This window comes from Triturus cristatus, chromosome 2_1 (genome assembly GCF_964204655.1).
Source record: "Triturus cristatus chromosome 2_1, aTriCri1.1, whole genome shotgun sequence".
Classification (NCBI taxonomy): domain Eukaryota; kingdom Metazoa; phylum Chordata; class Amphibia; order Caudata; family Salamandridae; genus Triturus; species Triturus cristatus.
This window is the reverse complement of record NC_140581.1, coordinates 123,627,597-123,653,044: the sequence shown is the minus strand read 5'-3', so window position 1 is coordinate 123,653,044 and position 25,448 is coordinate 123,627,597. Positions and strand designations below refer to the sequence as shown.

The 25,448-nt window shown below is 47.3% G+C and overlaps 1 protein-coding gene across 6 annotated transcripts in view; it reads right to left on the bottom strand.

The window, feature by feature from the left end:
• Positions 1-25,448, bottom strand: part of UBAP2 (ubiquitin associated protein 2) — a 1,669,217-nt gene that overhangs the window by 1,478,331 nt on the left and 165,438 nt on the right. For all 6 annotated transcript variants that reach the window (XM_085628825.1, XM_085628795.1, XM_085628777.1 and 3 more), the window contains exon 3: positions 7,877-7,954. In XM_085628825.1, coding sequence (XP_085484951.1) covers positions 7,877-7,954 — 78 coding nt within the window. The remainder of the gene's footprint in view (positions 1-7,876; positions 7,955-25,448) is intronic.

Here is a 25,448-nt window from a genome sequence, read left to right as displayed (position 1 = left end):
GGATCAGTTTTAGCCTTCTTTGTACCACATTCCGGGCACTTGTCGAACAAGCCAGGCATGTTGACAGTACCAGCTACTAAGCACTTGAAAAAGTGACAAAAATTGACAAAATCTCCAAAAAACCCTTGAAAAGGGGAGAGCTCAATGCTCCAGGGTCCTGCTAGCAGGAGCCGGAAAAAAGAACTGAAAGTAAATGGGACCTGCTGGGCATTCTGGGATACTGGGGAAAGTTCTGGAAACCTGGAAAGTTTTCTTAAAGGCACAGTATCCTGTTTTAAGCCACATAATGGCAGCCTATGGGGCTTGTCTGTCCACTCCTTCCTCTCTATCATTCCAGAGGCTTTTGCTGGTAGAGGCAGGGTTTTTTCCTATGGGGAGAAAAACTAGACAGGCAGTGCTGTTTGTGGATGTTGGTGGAATTCTAGTTGAAGTACTGGACAGTGTAGCCTGTGGGTATAGGCTGCATTATCTGTCTTTAAATTAAATTCTCTCTTAAAGGTGTATGCAGGTCTGCATGATTTGTCACCTTTAGAGATTATTTTTTTTTATTGCTCCGGGGTCCACGCATATGGGCGGGACTATTCACTAGATTATGAGTATAACAGAGATCCCCTACTACAGAACCAGGGGTTTCTGAATTGATTCAAACTGGAGTACGCAAGGAGGGCACCAAATGTGTCCTGCAAAGTATTCTGCTGTCGATGGCAAGCGCCCCCACCCCAGCTCAAAACACCAAGCCCTGTATGGGAGCACCTCCCTTTGACAGGAAATCTATTGTTCTACCTTCCCCTGCTCAAGCTTGGCTCAGCAAAAGTAGGGCAGAATCATGTATGTTGTCGGCAGCAGCACTAGCTTGCTTGCAGACCCTGAAAGGCTGTTACTGGGGGATCTCCTAGGGGCCCCTCCCCAGTACAGGGATCATACTTCCAACACTGGAATCGGTGTTTGGGTATGATTCTAACATGTTTGATACCAAACATGACTGATCGGTGCAGGCACTCCATAGTTGGATATCTCGTTATGACTGATGTCCACTAAAGGTCTAAAAAATGGCCTACAGCACTTACAAAGCCTGGAGAATCGACTCTGGGGTTTGTAGGTGTCCTGCTCATGCAAAGGCACCCTCACACTTATAACCAAGCACCCTGCCCTAAGGACTGAAGAGCCTTCCACAAGGGTGACAAAGTTTTAAGTGCAGTGACCTCAGATATAAGGATACTTATCTCCGTTGAGAGTGGTGCAAGCACCAACTCACACATGCTGCAATGGCAGGCCGGTAATTACAGTTTAAGTGGAGTCCCATGGTGGCATAATACATGCTCCAGCCCACGAGAGGCTCCTGGTGTGCCTATGCCCTGGGTACCTTAGTACTATATACTAGAAACTTACAAAAGTACACCAGTAGCCAATTGTGAAAGTACCAACGTACTTACCATGTCAATTTAGGAGATATTAGCAGGATCCCAGAAGACTAGGTCAAAAACACACTGATACCAAGCAAAAAGTGGCGGTAACCATGAAAGCGTTCCTACTTTCTTACAGTGGCTGTTGTGAGAATCACACTGTGTCACAAACTTATCCTAGTGGAAGGCATACAACGACTCGGTAGAGGGACATCTGGCTGCCAAAATAACATCAGACTTCAGGAAGGAGGTCGAAAGCAGTCTGTCACCGCTCAATCTCCAAGCATGTGAAGGATGCACAGGTACAGGTGTAGAACCCTCCCATGTAGCTGCAACAGAAAATCCTCTCAAAGAAACAGCCTGATCTGGGGACCGACGGTCATGGTCAACATCTAGGGATGCAAAAACAACAGTAGATGGACAGAATGCAGAACAATGTCATACATTCACCCCAGTACAGAGAGCTGGGCCTAAATCCATAGTTTTTTTGCTCACCATGCCATTCCAGTTTGAACCCAGCCATATGCAAATCAGTCTTGACCCTGTGCCTCATGGGAACAGTCCAGCCCGAACTGCCAAGCCAGGTCCTCCCTGGACTGGAAACAAGCATCCTAGGACCGGTTTCGGGGTTTCACCCCTCTTCAGCCAGGATAGCTGGATTCCAGCGGCATGGAGAGCACGGGACCCACGTCTGGGCATACCCTTCACACTCGGGGTGACAAATGCAAAAACAACAGTAGATGGACAGAATGCAGAACAAGGTCATACATTCACCTCCAGTACAGAGATCTGGGCCTAAATCCATCGTTTTTTTGCTCAACATCTAGGGATACCAGAGCCTCCGTGCCCAATCAAGAGCCACAAGAATAACTTGGGCCCAATTGTTCCTGATCTTCTTAAGAACTCGGAGCAGTAGTGGAGTAGGCGAAAAGGCGTACTAGAAGTCAGAGCTCCACTCAAGACGAAAGGTTTCTCAAAGTGAGGGTCTCCTTGGAAACTCCAGCACGCAAAACTGTGGACAATGCGCGTTCCTGACATTGGCGAACAAATCTAGCCCAGTCTGACCCTACTATTGAAGGTGACGCCATCCGTGATCCGCTAGGCATTGATGGCCAAGTTACTTTGCTCTGGCGTTTAGAGCACCCCTAGTAGCTGAACTACTAGGGCTATGCCCTGGTGTTCCAGCCAAGTCCAGAGGCGCAAAGCCTTTTGACATGGGGTCCACGACCCCACATCGCTCTGTTTTGTAACCCCAAATGATGGCAGTGTTGTCCATGAGCACCTGTACCTACTTTCCCCTAATTTAGGGAAGAAGGGCTTTCAAAGCTAATCAGATAACACGAAGCGCCAGTAGATTGAGGTGGAGCCCGGATTCCGCCAGAGTCTCAAAATCTCCAACCACTGCCACCACATTTGAGAACATCTGACAGGCGCTGGTAAGGCTAAGGGGGGAGCATGAAAAAATTAAAGTGCTCTTGTCCCACAATGAACCGCAGGTAACGTCTGTGGGCAAGCAGGACAAGGATGTGGAATGTGCGTTCTACAAGTCCAAGACTACCATCCAAGTCTCCCGGGTCCAGGGCAGACAGAACTTGCGTGAGCATCTTGAATTTCTCCTTCATCAGGCATAGATTACCAAGGCGCAGGTAGAAGTAAGGAGGAAGGCCTCCGTACCTCTTGGGCACCAGAAAGTATCAGTAATAGCAACCCGACCTACCCCAGATGCCGGCACCCTCTCTATGGATCTCTTGGCCAAAGGGGGAGGGGGTGCTGGACTAGCAGGAACCTCTGGCTACATGCCTCACAGTCAATAGTACTGGTGTTCTCTGCCATGGAAAAGCCTGAGAAGCCTGTTGGTTGGGAGGGTATGGACACAGTTGAGTTCCCTTCTGTGACCACAAAAGGGGCGGAAGGTGGACTGGGGATGACAAGGGGTTGTAGACCAGCCCAAGGACTTGGCCGTAGCTCTGCTGTCCTTAAAGCGCTATAGCGCTAAATCCGCCTTCTCTCCGACAAGACTCCTCAAAGGGCACGTCCATAACCGAGGCATGAAAATCCCTTAAAAGCAAAGCCATAGATGATGAAATCACTCTACCCAGCAAGTTGGTTTTGTCCGCGCTACTGTCCCGTCCCACAGAGCCCGTGTCAATTGCTACAGCGCTACTTTGGCTGTCGTTTTCCTGCCTCATTGGTGGGATATTATTATGGTGTTCGCAATGGGACGTCTGCTCGGTCCAGATACATTATAGATAATTTCGCCTAGGATTTATACCGAGCCTGTATACTATACATATTGGCGAAATTGGATATTATCAACGTGGGACGTGCTTTGCCTACTCATCGAATGATCGTTATTCTCATATAAACGGCGCTACTACCTGACAATATTTTATTGGACGGGGAACAGCTTTCCCTAAGGGAATCCCAGAACCAAAATAAACTTTAAAGGAGAGATTTTGAATCTACCTATTTCTATTGCCCTGAAGAAGTCCCACAAGGGGACGAAACGCGTCGGCTGTTCTGTGTGTTGAACGCTGTGTTTCATCTACGTGAAATGAAAATGAAACAATAAAAGAGAAAGAAAAGAGAATAAATTCAAGAACTCTTTTTTCATTAGATATGGACGTTAAAATTGTCTTTTTATGATAAAGTTTTTTCTGAGTGGTGCACCTGTGCTTTTTTCACATTGTATGGTGAACTTTGCTGCGTCTCTCCTGTCAGAAATAGTTTGGGAGACTATTGCTTGGACGTAACATAGATCATAGGCAACACTTACACAACAGAACCCCAAATCTTATTGTAATATTGGCACAAAAGAAACACGGTGTTCACCCAACGCAGTGCAAGGCTGGCGTAAGAGAACATTGTCTTGCCCAAGGTATTCAGCCTCTTGTATTCCCTATCCAGTGGAGTGGTAAGGAACCCACCAAGGATAATCCTAGAGGTCGAGTCATGGACCACCAAGCTCTCCGGGGTGGGGTAAGGGAACTGGGATCCCCAACAGCAGGGTTATGGTGGCAGGCAACTGTCCTAGGCACAGGCGCCCCTGTGCAGGGCTGGGACCAGGCCCCAAGTAGGATGTTAGTAGGGGTTTCATTAAAGGGGAGCACAGGTTCGGAAGGGGTGACTCCTGGCAGAAGCACCTCAGTCAAGACATTGGTCTTGATTTTCCACTGCGACAAGCTTAAGGTCAAAGACCTCAGCCACCCTACGCATCACCACAGCGCAAGAGGCCACCTCCTCCGTAGCCACAGTGGGAGAACACAAGCCTGTGTCAGGTGAGATGTCTAACCCGCTGTCCTCAGCCAGTTCCACATACCAATTAATCTAATTTTCATTGAGGGGATGCTGGTATCCACAGGGTTCATCAGAACCCTCCATTCATCTTCCTCTCCAGGCCTTTCAAATGGAAAAGGGGAGCACAGATCCGGAGGGCATGGTCCCGGTCAACACTAGAAACTGCATCAGGCACCGCACGTTCGACTTCATCTTGGAGTTGGCAATGATGATGGACTTTGTGCCGCCGTGAGACAGCGCCAAGACTTGAAGGGGTGCCAAGGAAAATCTCCTTCTCGTTGGCACTCCACTCCGGAGCGAACATTAGATCCATGGGCCCAACTGGAGCAGAGGGTGAACCTGCCACTGAGGATCCAGTGGGGGCCCCTACCAAACCTTTGGGGTCCGAAGGCACTGCAGACGGGCCGGGTCGCCCAAATATGCAGTGCATGGCCTCATAAAAGTCCTTAAGCTTGGCCGGGGTTGTTCTGCCTCCGGGACAGTCAGGTAAGCTAGGAGCACATCCTAACTCAGGCTATGCTGAAGCACAAAGCCTGGAGTGCTGACACTCCCGTGCCTCATCAGAATACTTCAACAGGCGCGGCGAAGTGGAAGACCTCTTCAACTTCTTATGTTTGTGGGACTTCCCTGGCGATTTAGAGTGTGGCAACAATCGCCAGGTCCCGGGAACTTTTACGCAACCAGAATCTTGAGAGTAGCGGAGTCCTAGGGCGGCAAGGAGGTTGAGGCATTGCTGCCTCAGCACCTTTGGGCGCATGGTACACCAGTCCTTTGCAGGTCTTGGAGTCGTGGTCCCTCTCCAAGCATCATAAACACATCAAGTGTGGGTTTGTCACAGAAATCTGCCCGTGACAGACACCACATGCTTTGAAACCAGCCGGCTTCTTAGGAGACATCCCGTCACATAAGGAGAGAATCTCTCTCCAAAAGTGTCCACAAAAGTCGAGAAAAAAAAAGCCAGCCAAAAAACTAAGCGGACCAGTGCCATTAGGTACTGACAGAAAAGAACTGACATCAGAGCACCTGGGTGGCATCTATACGGATGCTGCAAACGTTATTTCAGGCACGGACGACGGCAATGCAGAGCCAGACGACGCCACCTCCTGTTGCGCAGGGGAACTGATCAAAAACATACGGATTCAGTCCGACACCTGGGGAACCTTCTAAGGTAAAGAAGCTGCTGTTAGAAGCCTCTATCAGATATGCAATTTGTTGTTGAAAATTCAAATCCTTGATACAGTGACCTCTGACCTGCAGGGAGTCTTCCTTGTGATCTATGCTGCAATAAACTCCAGAGAATTATGTGTGTGTGTTTTTGTAACAAGAAATTTTATTAAAGTGCTTGCAAACTGGCATTTCACGACAATTGGCTGCACATGAAATGGATAGCTCAACAATTCCTTATGTCCTCTTGAAATTAAATTCAAGAAAATGGTAAAGGGCCTTCAATTTGCTACCAATGTGAAATAAACATGCTTAACAATGCCACTAAATTCACAATGCATCAATTCATTATTACACCCGTCACCACAAGAAACATTCAGCCACTTCCTCAAATTTAAAGTAGGCTGGTGTACTGCATGGATGACCAGGCAGCAAGATTCACAATGACCCTTACAGTAAAAAGTTTTTTTTTTTTAGTACTGCCTTGCACTTATTACCACTCGTGGAGTACCAGTCCTGCAGTTCACATTGAAGGTAAAATAGTCTTGAAGATTTAATAAATGATTCGCAGACATTTTTAGAATATTTTTTCCACGTCATTCTTGACCTGATACTAAGGCCAAGGTATATAGCAGCACAATAAGCAGAGGTTCTCGTGTGGCTGGGATAAGGACAGAGGGCATGTAACAATGATCCCAGGTATACTTTGGAAGTCTGACCAACAGAGACCTGGCTCTGAGGTCGACAAAAACACAACTCAAACTACACATTGACAGTGGGCTTGCAGTACTGTCAATCTCATGACAGGCAATAATAACAGTATGGTCTGAAGCGGTCAACCTGCTGTTGTATGTTTCTGGGCATCCATGAGGACTCATCCTAAGACATTATACAAGTAAAATGTATTTTCCAGGCGGAAATAGAACAAAAAAAGGAAAAAGCACCAAAAAGGTTCAAGATCAGGCGAAGTCAGTAACCGCAAAAAACATGGACAGTGATTAATGATCGAGGTTGGAGCAGGTGGCGAGAGAGACATTCACGCGCCTGGTAATTCTACAAAACACTTCCATTGACAACATCTTTCAAATAAGCTTTTTTTTCAAACCTTCTGCCTTTGGTTCAGGAATTTGCAACCCAGTATGAAGAAGGGGTAGTCAATTACAGAGTTTATGTTTTCAAGTAAATAAAATTAGAACATCAAGATAAACTAAAAAAATACAAGAAAAAATTATGTTATAGATAAATATAGAATTACATTAACAAGGCAGAATACAAACAAGGACTTGGTACCTTAGGCTGATGCAAAGTGGAGACATTTTTGAACGATTTCATAAAAGCTGTGCTATCGCATTGCTGTATCCACATGTATAAAGGAAAGACTGGAGATGGGTTAATCCAGTAGGAAGAACATGCTTATTGGTGCAACACATGAACGCAGTATATAAAGTGAAAGAACAGCTGTTGAAATGAATGAGTAACTGAGGAGCTTTCAAATTTTCCACGTAATGCAATGGTTTGAGAACTATGGTTGAAAGGCTCTGATAGCAAGTGATGAGAAAACGATTTAGAAGGGTACTGTCTCCTGAAATCTTCATGTCACAACCTCCATTTAATAGTGAATTGCTAACCAGTATACTGACATACAGCAATAAACAAAGCCAATAAGTTTCAGAAGCAAAAGGCCAAGCTATAAATTAACCAATCCTGGTTTGCATGGAAAAGAAAACATCTGTTCACGTGAGCAGTGGCAGGATAGAATTTGTCGAATCATAACACTGACTGAAATGTGCATGGGCCAGACAAACAAGTATAGAGATAAGCCATCAAATCAAGAGCAGAGATAGACAACACAAATACCCAATCATGGTCAACTGTTTACCCAAAGCCCACTCTCAGTACGCTTTATTTACAAACAATAGGTTTTCAACAGTCAGCAAAAGCTGCACCTGAGACCTAAAAAGACTATTAACAGCAGTCAAATACCTTCGACAATCTTAATTGTTGCAACTTACCTGGTTAACTTTGTCCTCAAAGTCTGCATCATTTTTATCATAAATCATCTGAGCGAGGCGAATCTGTTCAGCAGTTGCCTGAAAGATAATTTAAGTCAGAATACGTAAATTGAGACTTGAGCTAGGGATCACAAATGAAAGCAGTAACTTAACTGTTGACACTGTACAATTTTTCTTAGCATACATTTTGAAAAACAAAAGATAGCAACCTTATGACAACATTCCTCTGATCAAATAGCCTTTCTAGAGTACGCAACTCTGATCTTTTCCTATCACAGGCCACCAGATTTGAACAATCATTACAGAGTACAAGATGAGGAAATGACTGACGAACTGTAGGACGCTATTAGACTTTCACATACATATAGCCCTCACAGCTAAAACTGTCACCCTCGTGCCCCAGATGCCTCCAATTCAATTAGTTAAAATAAATATTTATACCAAAAGTAAATCTGCAAAGTGGAAGAAATACAAGACAAGCTACAAAAGACAAGATTTCTAAGGTCAAGTTATCCACTTAGTTTGGGATGTGTCAGAGGAAGAAATGATTATTTGTAGTGCTCAATCAACATCGTAATAACCTTAACTAAAGTACTAAACATTACAGTAATTCCTAACGTGCGTGAGGAACCCAAAACACTTCTTTCCTTTCACAAATATTTAACAAGTGTGCATTTAACATAGTTGAAGTAAAACTGCTCACTCTTCATAACCTATTCAGGCCGAATATTCTCAAATTTATAGTCCTCTAAATAGTGAAAGTCATTAGAAAAAAACATTGCAGCATCATGTTCCTGGCCTGTTAAGTGGGTTCCTAATGATAGCAAAATGAGGCCATATCACAGAGAAAAACAAGTTAATTACCTTCAGTAACTCCTTTTCTGATAAGAGTCAATCTAGCTGCAGATTCCTTAACTTAGAATATTGCCCAGGGATCAGAATGGATCCGGACATTTTTGGTGAGCAGTATCACAGACACTTTCTACACGCCGGAAGTAACGCGAGCGGTGCTTATATAGGCGCCACCCCAGCATACTGACATCAGTTTCTTTTTGCAACTTTCCATGCCAGAAGCACAGAGCCACAAAGAACACAGACAACTGGTGAGTTAAGCCAGTAAAAGAGCAACCGCCCTTAACTCTGAAATCTGCTCACAGAGCAGGGAGCATGGGTAGGTCGGTAAGGAACCTGCAGCTAGACAGAGTCTCGACCAGATAAAGCATCCACAAAGTTAGGTAACCTGTTCACTTGAAAGACTTCTGACTGAAGATTCCTTACCTTAGAATAGACACCCAAGCAATACCTACCCGGAGGTGGTGCTGCAACACAATTTATTTTTTTTTGCTGAGTTTTATATAGCGCGAACTTGACCCGAATCCAATCAGGTATCAGAGCGCTTTACACAGCAGCAGTTCCAGTTACGTTACATGAGGACACATATTAATTTTTTTGTTGGGCACGGGGCGATTAAGTGATTTGCCCAGAATCACAGGATGTTCAGCGTCGTTACCGAGACTCAAACCCAGTTCCTCAGGTCTGAGGTCGAGCGCCCTAGCCGTTAGGCCAACTCCTCTCCCCATTAGATCAAAAACACCTGTAGGACCAATTTGGCAAACTGACGGCTGCTCCGGAACGTACTATCCAAGCAGTAGTGCATCGTAAACATGTGCAGGGAAGTCCATGTTGCACAACAAATATCCAGGAAAGGAACTCACTACCACTAATGCAGTGGTAGTAGCCTTGGTTCCGGTAGAATACGCTTAAAAGTGTTAAGGAGGTTACTGTTCGGCAAGTGCATAGCAGATCTTGATGCAGAGCACTATCCATCGTGAGATGGTCTATAGGTGCACTGACTTTCCTTTCTTTACTCTGATGTACCCCAAGAAAAGTCACTCGCCCAACTGAAACGGTTTTGTGTGGTCAAGGTTGAATGTCAACATTCTTTTTGGGTCCAGCTGATGGAGTCATTTCTCTTTAGAGGGGTGAGGCAGAGCATAAAAAGGTAGACAGTGATAGATTGGCCTATGTGAAAGGGAGTTACCATCTTCAGTAGAAATTAATCTAGTCCGGAAAACACCAGTTTTTCCCGGAAGATGTTGAGGTACGGAGGATGTGTTGACAATGCCTGCAACTCATTGACCCTCCGGGCAGATGTTATACCCTCGAGGAAACTTTATGGGAAGAAGTCTGATCTGGCAGTCATGTAGTGGCTCAAAGGGAGCCCACATCAAAATTGTGAGAACTAGGTTGAGGTCCAACTGTGCTATAATGAAAGGTGCTGGTGGTAACATATCTTTGAGCCCTTTCAGAAAGCTAGATGCAATAAATAAGTGATTTGAAAAGGGATGGATGACCTGGTAACCCCAGATGCAGAGATGTGCAAAAGAATCTTTTAATGTGCTCAAAGTAGAGTCCTGCTGGGCTAACGCTAGAATAAACCAAATAACCTGGGACAGGGATGCAGATAGGTGTTAACGTGTTTTTCTATACACCATGCTACAAACTACATCCAACAGCAGGCGTATACAGTTTGGTAAAAGGGCGCCTGGCTGCCAAGTAAAAATTGCAGACTTCAGGAAGAAGCCCAAAACTGTCGCCGTACGATCTCCATGCATGAAGGTGAAGTGTTTTCAAGTTCAGGTGCAGAACCCTGCCCTGCTACGGACGATCCTCCTGAAGAGGCTGCACGATTGGAGGACCAGTGCTCATGTGTAGGAAGGTGGATATCTGACTATGGTTACCCCCAATTTTTTGCCTAGTGTCTAGCTGGTTTTTCGACTTAGCAGGCCTGAGATCCTGCCATTCAGGGTCTCAGCCTGTCTGCTCTCTCTTTAAAATGGACTCCATGTACCCTAGGTGCATAACCCATTGGAACTAGATCACCCTGTGAGCCCCTGTACCAGTGTACACTAGGTACCCAGGGCATTGGTGTATCTAAGGCCTACCAGGGGCTGAAGCATGTATTGTGCCACCCCTGGACTGGCCTAACAAATTTGACACAACTGGCTGATCACTCAGCTGGGGTAAGTTGGTGTAACCACCTCTTACTTAGGTGTAGTATACCTATACCTAACCTTAAATGGGACACATGTTAACCTATAAGTCACTCCTATGGCAGGCCTTGACAATCCTGAAGGCAGAGTGCTTGGTTCCATGTGAGATGGTGCTCTGGCATGAGCTGAGCCTGTCTGCAGTGGTCGGAACAACTTCCTTCTACCGTTTCCAGATATCGTCATACCATATACTCTTAAGTGCATTATGAACCTCGCGGTTAAATGCTATCTTTGGTTTGGCTTTATCAAAACATGTCGAGTAAGGTGTCATACGAATTGGAATACTAACCCCTCGCCAATTCTGGCGACGGGGTTAGCATTCCACCCTTCTAGAGGGACACGACATGTACAGTACCTGAAACCCGGGTAAAATCAGACATAGCCTCAGCTCCACAAAATGGATGCTGCCACCACAGACACAAGTCTGCCCTCCTGCTGCTGGGAGTCCTTCCAGCTTGGGAGACGTGGACAAAGGGTTTCCTGCCAGGGGAGGTGCGAGCACCACCCCAGACAGGATTTTGTGTATTGGTCAGGTAGGGCTTGAAAGGAACCAGACATGCCTGAGGCTCAAAAGGAGCCTCGGTGCATATGCCAGTTCAAACTGGTCCTGGGGCACACCAGCCCCGGACCCGGGGCGAGCTGGACAAAGGATTGGGGGTGTAACCACCCCCCTTCCTGGTCCCACCCTTAGGGAGGGACCTAGCAGGTAGTCCGGCCCCTAGAATCCGCTTAAAGGTAGGAGCTGTGTCCTAAGACTTCAGACATCCTGGAATCAACTTAACCACAAGAAGAAGATGGGAACTTCGACGCTCTGCTGCACAGAGGACTGAAGGAAATCTCCCCTATGGTCAGGGAATGACCATCTTGTTAACGCAAGCACCAACCAGCTATTGAACGTCTGCTTTGCCGCCGCCTCCCGCCGGAGCCCGAGCCCAGAGCCCGACAAGACCTGGACCTCCAGACCTCTCACCGCCCGATCCACAGTCCCTGCAAAGAAGGAACCCGTGGAGGCACCGAGACACGTGGAGCCAGCCATCTTGGAAGACCGACGACAAGCTGCAAGCGCAACGACAGAGGCTCCCTCCAAGTTGTGCTTTGGGTCCTGAGAAGCCCAACCACCGAGCAGCATCTGCACCAAAGGTGAGCCCTCCAGCATCTCCACGATCTGCGTGGGGCCCCTCTGCACTTTGCATCTCGACGCGCCTGCCCGGTCCCTGGCCCGTTGGCTAGTGGCCATTTTGGCGACCTATTTTGAAATCAACGACGCTGGTCTGGTTGCTCCAGACTGGCCCTAGCTGCTCTCCAAAAGAGCAGCCCCTCTGACCTTGCTGGTCAGAACAATCAGCTTTCCTCTCTTTCCACGACTCCTGCCTTTGCCAAGGCTTGTTTGCTTCTTTCGAGTCGCCGACACCGCCGACAGCGAGAGCCTGCGTGGGACAGATCGTGACTCGACTCCTGGACGTAGTCGACCTTCAGGGACCACGTGGCTGCGGAGACAAGCTACACCTAACCACCTGTTTGCACCCGACATCGCCTGGTACCTACCTGGTGCCACGCCGGTCACTGGCTAGTGACTGTGAACACTGTCCCCTCTGCTTTCAGGGCTTCTACTACGCCGATCCACCCTTGGATCCAACGCATCTCTTCTGGACCGACCGCCTGCAGTATCTTTGTCATCAGGCTCCATTGAATCGATAGAAGAAACCCCACGCACTTCGAGACCTATGCACCCGCTTCCTGTGGGTGAGGTAAAGCTGGCACTCCGGTGCCCAAGTGTAGAGAAACATCTCTAGTGTCTGTGTTTTGAATCTTAAGATCGTAGTCCATCCAGAAGACCCTTTCTGCAGTAACTTTTAAACTTTTACGCACCCATTGAAAACCTATGGGAGCCCGCGTGTAACTTTCCTCACTGCACACGCGACCGTGGACCTCCTGGTCACTAACTGAAGTTAGCTCCTTGTAGGCCCAGCGATTCTAGAGGCCCTAGGTCTTTTCCCTTTCTTGTTCGTGGTACTTTTACCACTATTTTAGTATATGGTTTGAGTGGCCACCAGGGCCCATCCATATAAAGTGCAACTTCTGTATATTAGAACGTTGTCTTGTTTAACGATTTGTGCTCCTGTGCTCATAAAGAGTCTAGGGGATACTTTGAGTAATAAATACATATATATTTTGAATATATATCTGTGTGGTGTCCTTTCATTGGTATAAAGGGGGGTTACATTTGGTAAAACAGCCTGCTTAACACGCTTTAACGAGTTTAGCCTCAAAGACTGCTTAGCCTACGCTACCACTAGGGCAGCTAGTCCGAAAAGGTCGACTTACAACCACACCATAAGGGTTGCTTGGCATGGTACAAGGTGGTCACTTTAACTAGTGAACATCATATACCAGGCCAACTTCTCACATCATGCCTAACAGCTCAGGATACTAGAATCTCCGTGCCCAATCCGGAGTCACGAAAATGACTTGCACCTAGGCATCCCTGATCTTCTTGAGAACTCTGGGCAGGAGTGGCATTGGCAGAAAGGCCTTTTGGAAATGCCTAAATGTTCCAGCTAAATCCCGTGGCGCAAAGCATTGTGACATAGGGTCCACAACCCATATGGCCCGGTTTGATGCAATACCACATGCGGTGGAGTTGTCCGTGAACACCTGTATCAGCCTTCCCCCTGATTTCATGAAGAAAGGCTTAGATTGATGTGGAGCCTGGATTCTGCTGGACACCAGAGTCCCAAAATCTCTACCTCTCCCAGATGGCAGCACCAGACCAGGAGTGACACATCTATCACTACAGTCAGCTCTGGCTGGGGGAGTGAAAGGGGTCTGCCACGGACCCAATCTCAGTTTGTTAGCCACCACAGCAGGTCTTTTGCGGTCCCTTCCAAGATCAGGACCATGTTGGAGAAATTCCTCTAATGCTGAGCCCACTGGGACTTCTGGCCCCACTGCAGAGCCTCAGAAGAAAACACACGTGTTACTAACAGGATAAAGGAGGCAATGAGTCAGTCTCACCGAAATCCAGAATAGAGGCTGAAACATCAGTGTGCGGAAATTGGGTGTATTATATGGTGTGGTTGTGCAACCTCACTGTGTCAAACGTTTACCAACCCCTGTAAGTCCAGCAGGTTTCATCTGCTGACCCGAAGTTCAACCCCGAGTAGCTATGGCACGGAGCAGCAAGCCTTACACAGAAGTATTTAAACCGCACCAAAACTTAAGAAATCAACACAACACAATTCTAAAAATAGACTGCATTTTTAAAAGAATTTAGACACCAGAATGAAAAAGATCTACTGGAGGAGTCCAACGACAGATTTTACGAGCCATAATAAATCAAAAACATTGCACTCAACAGCAAACAAGTCTTGGCAAAGTCAACCAATTGGGCACTTAGAAACGTTTACATGGAAAGTTAGGTTAAGTGTCCACACGATCATTTACAAGCACTTGGTGTAACCAACTCTGGCAAAGAGCTAGTTAGGGTGACTAGCAAGGTCTTTAAGAACATTTACCTTCACAGGGTAAGTATAGGAACCTTCACAGGGGAAGCAGTCCTTCAGAAGTTCCAGAAATTGTATCCACATTGGAATAAATTCCTATGGAATGGTCCTGATACAGGAAATGACCGATGCTGTGGATGCAACATAGTAGATGAGGATCTTCCTGCAGGGATTTCTCAGTCGACAAAGCTGGAATGGGCATCCTGGTTGCACGGTCGACATCTCACAAAGGTCTGGCCGAAGTCCAGTTGCCTCTGGACTACCAGACGCCCGCTGTTGCGGTCACAGGCCAATCCTTCCTGGGTCGATAACTTTCTTTGAGGGTCCCAGCAACTCTCCAATAGCACTTCTGGGCTCAGCGAACTCAGGTGCAACTCTGTGCATTGGGTCTTGGTCCTTGGTGCTGCAATGCGGCATTGGAGGTAGCGGTCTGAAGTCTTTGGGCTACCAACAGTCCGCTGTCCCTTGGAGTTAGCTTGAATGGGCTTTAGAGACGGCTTTGCCTTGAGCAGGACCAAGAAGTCACAGTTCCTCTCTTAGTTAGCCACCAAGCGCAGCACATGCTGCACCGACAAGGACTGCATCTCTTTGCTAGGCCCATTGGTGCAGCAGGGCATTCCTTCAGTCGAGATCCAAGTTCTGGGTGTAGGGGTGCTCTAGTTATCTTCAGAAAATGCCCTCATGGTAGGATGTGTTGGGTAATCAAGGGCTACCAGGTTCCATCTCTCCTGATGACCACTTCCTAGCAAATGCGGCATCTGGCTATCCAAAAATGCACCATTCCGCCCACTCCGACATGGTAAGACCCCTCGCTCGACACCCAAAGTTCCCAAACCTACCCCCAGAGGTGTGGCTACCAAGGGGCTACATGCCCCTGGAAAACCCCGTTTGACAACTGGTTTCTCTCCGGTCAGCCTGCCTCTCCACCCAAATAGAACAGCCCCTTCAAAGTCTCCTTCAAAAGCTTTCGTTTTGGGCTAACAACTGTGGATTCCTGGAGGAGGAAGGTAACACCTCTCTGCCATCCTGGGAGCTGTAAGCACAGCTTCCTAGGATGGCAGAAAGGTGTCTGGAGGACAAGCCTCGGGTACATCAGTAAACAGACACTGACAACCTTGGGCAACTAACATGGCAACTTCAAAAGATGTATTTTGCCCACCGGTGACATAAAATTCGATTTAATTTTCAGATCGAACTTAATGCATGGACTCTTAATACCAAGCATTACAAGCCTTAGTAGTCCCATTCTGAAATTAGTAGAACTCGGTGTGTAGGAGAGTAGGATCTGCACTTATGTTGCCCCCACTTTTTTTCTGATGTATACACTGGTTTCTGACTATAGGCTCTGGCTGGATCCCTGCTAATCAGGGCCCCAGTCTCACTGATCTCTCTAAACAACTTGGTGTGCATATTAGATGCACTAGTGATTGGATACTGTGGCACCTTATGAGCCCCTAGTATATGGTACCTTAGGTACCTAGGGCATTGGTACTTCACAGGCCTACCAGGGGCTGCAGCATGTATTATGCCACCCCTGGGAAGCATTCACAATCTGACACCACAGGCCTGCTACTGCAGCCTGTGTGAGGTAGTGTTAGCACTCCTCACTGAGGTATAGGTTCCTATATCTCACCATACACACACATATAAATCTGACACCCCTCTTGCAGGCCCTAACAATCCTGAGGGCAGGGTGCTTGGTTTACTATGCGAGGGGGTGCTTCTGCATGAGCAGGACCCCTCTGCAGCTGGCAGAGTCTATTCTCTGCTGCTGTTTGTGGATGCGGTTAAACCATATACTCTTAAGTGCGTTATACCCTCGCGGTAAATGCTAACTTTGGAATGACTGCATCAAAACATGTCGTGTTTGGTGTCAAACAACTTGGAATCATACCCCCACACCAGTAACTGGTGTGGGAGTATGATCCCACCCTTCTAGAGGGGACGACATGTACCCACTGTACTAAACGGTAGAAATCTTCTAGAGCCCTGGCATCACAAAATGGATGCCACCAGCACAGACACTGGGCTGCCCTCCTGCTGCTGACCGAAACTCACAGTGGAGGAAGCCCAACAAAAGGTATCCTGTCACAGGGAGGTGTCACCACCTCCCAGACAGGATTTAGTGCATTGGAGCTGGGTGGGTGCACTCTTAGAGTGCCTTTGAAGTCCTGCACTGGGGGAGCAGTAGGCTCCTCTGTGCATATGCCAGCTCAAACCGGTTCAGGGGCTACCTGCCCCTGCTCTGGCGCGAAACTGGACAAAGGGAAGTGGGTGTAACCACCCACTACCCTTACCCTCCTAGAGGACTGGTCATAGAACTAGTCCCTCCCCTATCTTCACTATAAGATACCAAGCATTGCCAATGCAATTCAGATTAACCCTGGACGACGCTCAACAAAGAAGAATCCTGGCCCTTCGATGTTCCACTATCTCTGGAAGACTGAAGAATCTCCCTTGGAGTCGAGGAGTGACTCCCCTGCTTGGCAGGCACCAGTAACTTGATCAACGGTTGCAAACTTCACCGCTCCCGCCGGAGTCCGGAGTCCGAAGTCCATGCGTCCCCTGAAGCGGATTTCCTGACCTCTCGACGGCCATTTTGAGTCCCCAGCAAAGCTGTGGCATCTGGACCCCACGAGTGACGAGGAACAGCAATACCAGGGAACCGTGCACTGATTTCGAGTGCAAACCCTAAACAACGTTCGACGAACTTGTGCTTTGGACCATCTGTAGTCCAAGTCCCTAGCATGTCTGGTACCGAAAATCAGCGGCCTACCACGTCCCGAGTGACCGTGGGCTCCTGTGGAACTTTTCCTGCAAAGGCGTCTTCGCAGTTGCTTGCCCGTTGGCTAGTGACTCACCCGAAGACTCTCATCGACTTCAAGGGCTCTCCTGGTTGCTCCGGGCCTGCCCTCACTTACCCTCGCTGGGTAAGTCCATAAGACCTTGCTGGTCTGCATCATCATCAATCTTCATTCCATACGAGACTTGCAGTTGCCAAGGCTTGTTGGCTCCAATCCGGTTGCCGACACAGTCATCAGCTGCAGACGTCGTGGGACCCTCCGAATCCAGCTGCTGGTCATCGTCGATCCCTCCTGGACCTCGTGAGCGAAGAGACAAATAACCATCGACGACCTGAAACGACGCGACATCATTGATCATCCATCCTGCTGGCCACCGGTCACTGGCAAGTGACTTTGAACACTGTCCCCTCAATTTTCAGGTCCTCTTCATCTTCAATCCATCTTCGGATTCCAGCGGACACCTCTTCAGTCGTCTCCAGCAGCAAGTCTTCATTGGTCTCCATTGAAAACAGCATTGCGACCCGACACCAAGAGACACCCATGCACCCGGCTTCCCTGGGTGAGGTAACTCGTGCACTCTGGTGCCCAAGTGTGTGTTGGCCCTCGAAATACTTACCCTGTAAGTGGCTTGCTTGTTGACTTCTCCGAAGTGCCCTAAAACTTTAAAATACAAACCGCGACTTGCCCAATTGAAACCAATAGGAAACCCGCGGCTGTGTTTAGACAATGCACGCGTCTCCCGTGGGCTGATTACTTACCTGCTAACACTGCAGAAGTGAAGCCCCAGCGATTACCAAGGCCCTAGGCCTTTTCATTTTGCAAGTCGAGTTTGTTAAACCATTTTCTTAGTATATGGTCTGGTACGCCCCTAGGGCTCCAGCCATATTTGTGCTTAATTTGTTGAGAAGTGTTGACATTTGAATGTGTATCTGGGTTCTAATCTCATAAAGAGATTAGTAGAGTGTATCTAAGAATAAATACATATATATTTGATATATATACCTGTGTGGTGTCCTTTTCATTTGGTAATTCAAGAGATTATAAGGTAAAACAAGCTGCTTTACATTCCTCAGAGACTTAGCCTGAAGGCTGCTCTCCACAGCTACCACTAGGATAGCTTTCTTTAAAAGGTTGTCTTAAACCTATCTACCATAAGAGTCAAATTGGACTGGTGCAAGGTGGCCACTATAACTAGTGACCAGCATATGCCAGGCCAACTTCTCACAGGGTGCCAGTCTGTAACTCGGAACTGGCCAAAGGGGCTACAAGCCTTTCCACAGTAAAAAAGACAATTTAGGGTTTTTACAGCGGGAACATGTAAAAGTACATGTTCCACTTTCTAACATACAGCACCCTACCTTAGGGGTGACTTGCATACATTAACAAGCATTTGCAATGCAACAGGTCTCGCATTTACGTGAGTTTGAGCTGTTGGCATTGTAAATGACAATGCCTTTTATTTATGTTTTGGTTTTGGAACATAAATAAAACACATTGTCATTTATAATGCCAATAGCTTAAACTCGAGTAAATGCGAGACCTATTGCATTGCAAATGCTTGTTCCACTTCAGCCTACAGTAACACCCGTCCTGGCAGACACAACAAAGCCATTCCGAGCCCTCTTCTGGGAACAGGTCGCAGTGTCCATAAACGCTCTTAGATAGAAGAGGGGGGGGGGCACCGAGTGCAGGGAAGAGGACACGCCTTGACGCCGGTGTTCGATCGTAAAAAATAAATAAATATATAATTAATTACGAGCGTGGAAACGTGTTCAGGCAATAAATTAACAAGAATCATTTAACAGTCTTGAACACTGGGGGGTTGCACATGCTTGGCTAGAAGGGGGAAGTAGCTGGGGGGCGGAGCCCCTATAACTGCAGAGATGGGCGTGGGATCGGCAGTCACAATGCTGCCGAGGTCTGATCTAGGCTTCCCACGAGGCTGGAAGGGGGCGGGGGGGGGGGGGGGGGAGCACTGGGGAAGGGGCGACTCGAGGGAGACTTACACTACAGCTCCTAGGGGGACGGGCCCCGGGAACACTTTGTGTAGGGTCCCAAACAGCTGGTTACTTCACTCGCCTCCTAGGGCTAAGATAGCGACCTAGAAAGTAAACACAATATTTGGGACCATCTACCACAATATCTACAGGTAGAGGTGAAGCATATGACTCTGATGTTGTAATCTGAGAGTGATGATGAAGAGGACACTTCATCATCAATTAAATAATTAATGCACTACACTTAATTAAAAAAAAAAAACTAACTGATGCTGTGGTATCCATTTCATGCTACCTAGTACAAAAAAACTAAAATCATTTGCACATATCCTGGCACTGTACTTAATAACCACAGGCGTCACCTACCAAATTCCAGCACTAGGAAGCTTCATACAAAAAAGTTAAGCATTTAGACTAGGCGTTTTATAAACATATATGCAGTTTATCATTGTATTCATAATTAGCATTTACTAATATGTATGAGTGCTGAGGAACTAAACCCATTCTGGCCGTCAACAGTAAGTTTTGTGTTGACGTATCAGGCTCAATACTTAAGTGCCCATTGCAACTCGGTGCATTATAGTGTAACCTAATATAAATGTGCCATTTTTTCAATGTAACTAAAGTGGCTTGTAAAAGAATGGTGTTCTGATTATATATAACATATTTCTTATTAAAATTGATGTCTGAGGGGTTAAAAAGGGGAGAAGACATAAAAGAATTCACAAACAAAGATATAGCAATCGTCTTCTTTGTAATAGTCCATACCAAGTCACTCAAAAAACCGTCATAGAAACAGGCCAGGAAATAATGAGAGAGGATTATCTGTTCAAGAGAATGTTACTTTTCTATCCCAAGGCTTTGGCATCATAGTAAAGCCCCTCGGGCTAAGCTCGAGTGTTAACCACTCAGTGCTAGCAAACATAGGCACATGTAGAGCTTTCTACAGACTTTTCCCTTCCAATTTCCCAGAGTCAGGAATTCAGTAAAGATGAGAGCTGTGCAACAATACAGAATAACTAATGGTGTGAATGTAATAACCACCGAGAAGGAGATTAAATCGCATGAAGAGCAGTTTTCAATCATTTTAAATGAGATTTCCAATTTACATTTGAGTAAACATCACTTCTAGACCGCGGGGAGCCTATGGAGCCCCAGAGGCGGGCAAAACTTTGAACACTTATTACCAAATATTACACACAGGTAAACACCTTTTGTAAAAATTACAAATAAGTACACAGTATACAGTTGGCAAAACAGTATACCCAATAGACAACAGGTTCCTGATGGGAATTCAAATGTAAAACCCTCCTAAAAGCACCCTGGCACATAACCAGGGTGCCAATCACCTACCCTAAGGATTCATCACAGAAAAAACTAACCACTTAACCCTAGCATGTTTGTGTTATCTGTGAGTTACCATGAAGCAAACTCAACACCAGTGGTGCCTAACACATACAAAACTAGCAATATTTCCTAAATAAGGTAATAATTGTAGTATTTAACTTTTCACACAACTCTTATTTATTTATTTTATTTTATTTATTTATTTTTGGTTTTTATAGAGCGCATAGTCACCCTTGAGTATCCCAGCGCTAAAACCTCGAACTCCTAAAGGGGGGCACAGGGAGACTTCGAAGAAAAATCAGGGAAAAAGGAGGGTTTTGAGGGATTTCCTAAATTTTAGGAGGTTTGGTTCAGCTCTGAGGTTCGAGGGGAGAGCGTTCCATTTTCTGGCCGTGTTTTACCGAAAATCTCCGGCCGCCGATGCGGGTTTTCTTCACCCTAGGGACAATGATAAGGTTTCCCTGTTCAGACCGGAGCGCTCTCGACGGTCTGTATGGAGTGATCCAAGTGCTCAGAATGGGGGGACCCGCGTTGTGCAGGACCTTGTGTGCCAGACAGAGGGCCTTGAAGGCGACTCTTTCCCTCACGGGGAGCCAGTGAAGTTTTCTCAGGGCAGGTTTGGCCGATGTTCTTGCTGGGGTGTTTGTGAGCAGGCGGGCTGCGGCATTTTGGGTTTTTTGTAGTGTTTGCAAGGTGGCTTCCGGTGCCCCGAGGTAAATAGCGTTGCTATAATCCAGCCTTGCTAGCACTAAACCTTGAATTAGCAGGAGGCGGGACTGGAATGGTAGTAGGGGGAGCACCTTTCTGCATGATCTCAGGAGCCCATAGCAGATGACGGCTGTTTTCCTAGCCTGTGTCCGGAAAGTGAGATCTGTCTCTAGCCACACTCCCAGACTCTTAACCTCTGTCTTAGGGGAGGGGGGGTCACCCATACAGGCGGGCCAGATGTTAGGGGGGGGGACTCGGAGTTTTGTGACCGAGGAGCAGGATCTCTGTTTTTGACCCGTTAAGTTTTAGGTCAGAGTCGCCCATCCATTGATGGACGGTGGATAGGCAGTCTTGCAGGTTGGAGGGCTTTAGCTTGGGGTGAGAGAGGGTCACTACCAGCTGAGTGTCGTCAGCGTAGCTGACGATCGTGACTCCGAATGGGGCGACCAGCTCCTCCAGTGGGGCCATATACACGTTGAAAAGTGTGGGGCTCAGTGAGGAGCCCTGGGGCACTCCACACTGGAGGGGGATTGAGGGAGAGCGGCTTTCTCCTTCCCAGACTTGGAAGGAGCGTCGGGAGAGAAAGGATGTGAGCCATCTCAGCGCACTGTCTTGTACGCCAGTGTTCTCCAGGCGCTGGGCTAGGACCTGGTGGCTGACAGTGTCGAATGCCGCGCTAAGGTCCAGGAGGACCACTGCCACTGATCCTCCTGAGTCCATGATTTCCCTCGCTTTTTCTACGGCCGCCAGGAGGGCGGTGTCTGTGCCCTGACCTGGTCTAAAACCTGTTTGGGAGTTTTTTAGGAGGTGGTTTGCCTCTAAGAAGTGGGACAGCTTTTTGTTTGCGAGCTTCTCCGCGACCTTACCTATCCAGGGGAGGAGCGAGATGGGTCGATAATTGGATAAGTCCGCGGGGTCTAGTGACGGTTTCTTCAGAAGACCTTTAACAACGGCCTCCTTCCAGCTTTGTGGGACTTCTCCTTGGGCAAACGAGGTGTTAATGAGGGCCGTGAGCCTAGCTGTGATAGTCCGTGCTATGGTTTTAATGAACCGTACGGGAACTGAGTCACTGGGGGCCCCACTTTTCGTGCCTGCTAGAGTGGTTGCCACTTCTTCTTCTGTGACTGGTCCGAATGACGTTAAACAAGGGGATTCGGGTTTGTCCGTGGGGTTTCCTGACGTGAGGGTACAATCCTTGGCTATACCAGAGGTGGCCTGATTGGTAGCAGGTAGGGAGGAAAGGATTTTCTTTATTTTATTGTCGAAGAAGTTAGCCAGGTTAACGCATTTCTCCTCGGCTGCTTTGGAGTCCAAGGGTATCTGCGGGGGGGCTGGGACATGGAGAAGCTCTTTAAGGATGGAAAAAGTCTCTTTAGCAGAGCACGAGGAATTCTGTATTCTTACCTCAAAAAAAGAGCTTTTAGCGCTGTGGAGGGCTTGTTTGTAAGCCTTCATGGCTGTTTGATAGGTGTTTTTGTCCGTCGCTGATTTGTTTTTTCTCCATGTTCGCTCCGTCTTTTTGCACTCCTTCCTAAGAATGTTCAGGGCCGGGGTGTAACAAGGAGCATGATTGATCCTCTTTACATGTTTAAGAGAGCATGTTAATGAAATGAGGCTGTCTAGGGGGTTGGTGAGCCAGCTGTTAAATTCTCTATCAGCGGTGTTAGGGTCAGTTGAGAGGGGGCCGTCGGAATCCCTAAGCTTCGCTACCCATTTTTCTGGACTTGTGCCAGCGTCGGGTTAAAATCCTGGTTTTCTTAGGCCTACAAATGTCACCAGTTTTTTGATAATTCAAAACGGAGATCTACAGACCTTAAACACTTTCACAAGAAATAAAGTCAGGCCTAATGACATTAGTAATTTAAATTAGGCCCCTAACTGATGAGAAGGACCATACTTTAGACAGTCCTCAAACTGCGTAACACATGAAAATAATATGCAGTAGAAAGAGTAGAAAGAGGCTAACAGTGTTGTGGCTAGACCGATAAATACAAAGTGCATTCCCTCGAGAGACAAAGCGTAATTACAGCAAGACTTACATTTAATTTCCAAAGGGGCCACACATCCTGTGTGACTCTTTAGCTGTTGCCTAGACCCATCAACAGTTAGAGGTGTCCTCTGTCCCAGGGCCTTGGCAAAAGTTAGGCACCAGCAAACAGTTCTAGCAGGCGTCCTCCTGCCCCTGGGCACTTGCCTTCTCCCTCCGGGGAGACTTAGAGTGATGCATTTTCTTCCTGCAATGGGGGCAACGTCTGCTGCCATGAGTGATTGGTGTGGGTGCCCTCGACCCTCTGGTACATCTTACGATGGTGGTTTAAATGTATCTTCGTGGAGTGAGGGCCTCTGTGGTGCACTGAGGTTAATGTATAGTGTGCTTGCCCTCCCTGCTCGTAATTGACTATGCAACCACTCTCCTTGTTGCACGATCAGACTGCCAACTCTTCTGCCCTGCCCACACCTCTTCTCAGGTGTTTCAACGGACAGCAGTACTTACGGTGTCCTAAGGGTACCGTTCTCACTGGGCCATGAGAGCGAGGTCCCGATGCATCATGGGCCAGGCAGCAGTTTCTTCATGCCCCTCATGGTTCGTTATTTTTCAGATGTTAGGATTAAATAGATGACACAATGGGGGAAGACAGACCTATATCACTTTGTGTTTAATGGTTATATCACCCTTCTTATTGGCCTTACTTTTACAGCCAGGTGATTCAAAAACATAATTACCATTGAATAAATTAAAGAAGCTGACACCCGCAGCCCGTTCCAGTCACATGACTGGGACCTCGTCTCCCATCACAAGGCCGCGTTGTTTCTCAGCTGCAGGCGTCATGTGAGGCGATGAGCCAGAGCGGATCACTCAGGGAACTCACTCGAGTAAAAGTGAAGCCGCCGGGTTCACGCGCCTACTGCAGAGATATGTCATAACGGCTGCAGTCGGGGGCATCTGACATACTTCTACCACAACTTGACAGTTCCATGGATGGTTGCATCTTCCGGATAAAAGTATCATGTTATGTGATGCTATAGCCCCGGAGATAGGAGGGAGTGGAATAAATACGGCGCAGTAATATCACATCAGTTCCTTGAGAAGCCCACGGAGCTATACAATAGCGCAGTAAGTTAAAGTACCCGCTGCAGGGATCTGTATAACCCTGCAGGCCACATAGTTCAAGACATCTCAGAATCTATGATGCTTCCGGGATCAAGAAATGCTGCGATATAACGCCTATGTAACCGGCAACGGGCAGTTCAGCCATACAACCAACTTTTACATTTACCTGGCTTATATTTCTTAAGCAAGAAAGGCAGCTTTAAGCACTTCTTCCGTCTTGTGCTTGTTTAATATTACCACTAGAGGGCAGCATTAGCCCAGATTTTATTAGGTGACCTGTCACACGCTAGTCATCCTCCCGAGGCACGACCGGCTTCTGTGGGAATAAAATATTAGTTACATTACGTTTACCATAGTGTAGAAAATACGTTGGGGAAGCAATGTGATTACAAGTACTGTGCTGTACATAAACAGTGTGCTAAATATAGAGTTACAGAATACCAAGAGTGCAAAATAGGGATCTTTCACTTTTTACCCAGCTATAATTTTTTGTTGTTATACATGGCCCCCGACATGGTCTGCTTCTAATTTCAACTGCAATGCAGTGGCAGAGAAATAATGGGGAGCCACTCTTAACATGGTCTCTTCTTCCTTCCTCAAATGTAAACAAGTAGGAAGGGGGTGGCAAATGGTGTTCACGGGCACTTTGATGTCCTCAGTGGCCGCGCGGCTCACTGAAAACATCAAAGCGCCCGCGAAATGTAAGTGATCGCAATCGCGATCACACTTCAAAGCGCGGCCGTGTGGCAGGCGAAAGTGAAAGCAAACGAGTGCTTTCAGGCCTCCAAATGGTGTGCGCGCCCGGCCGGTGCACATGCACTGTATTTGGAGGCCTGAAAAGCCCCTGTTTGCACTTCCAAAACTCGCTTACTATACGTCTCGCCAGAGCAGCGCTAAAGCGCTGTCTCAGGCGAGACCTAAAAAGGAAGATTTGGGCTTTGCCATTACTTTAAATGGCCAAGTCGAGTTAGTTTAAACTGCTATTCCAGTGGGAGCCATGTTTTACCTTGCCCCTCTCAAGATGGCACAAGTGCTGCAGTCACTGCGG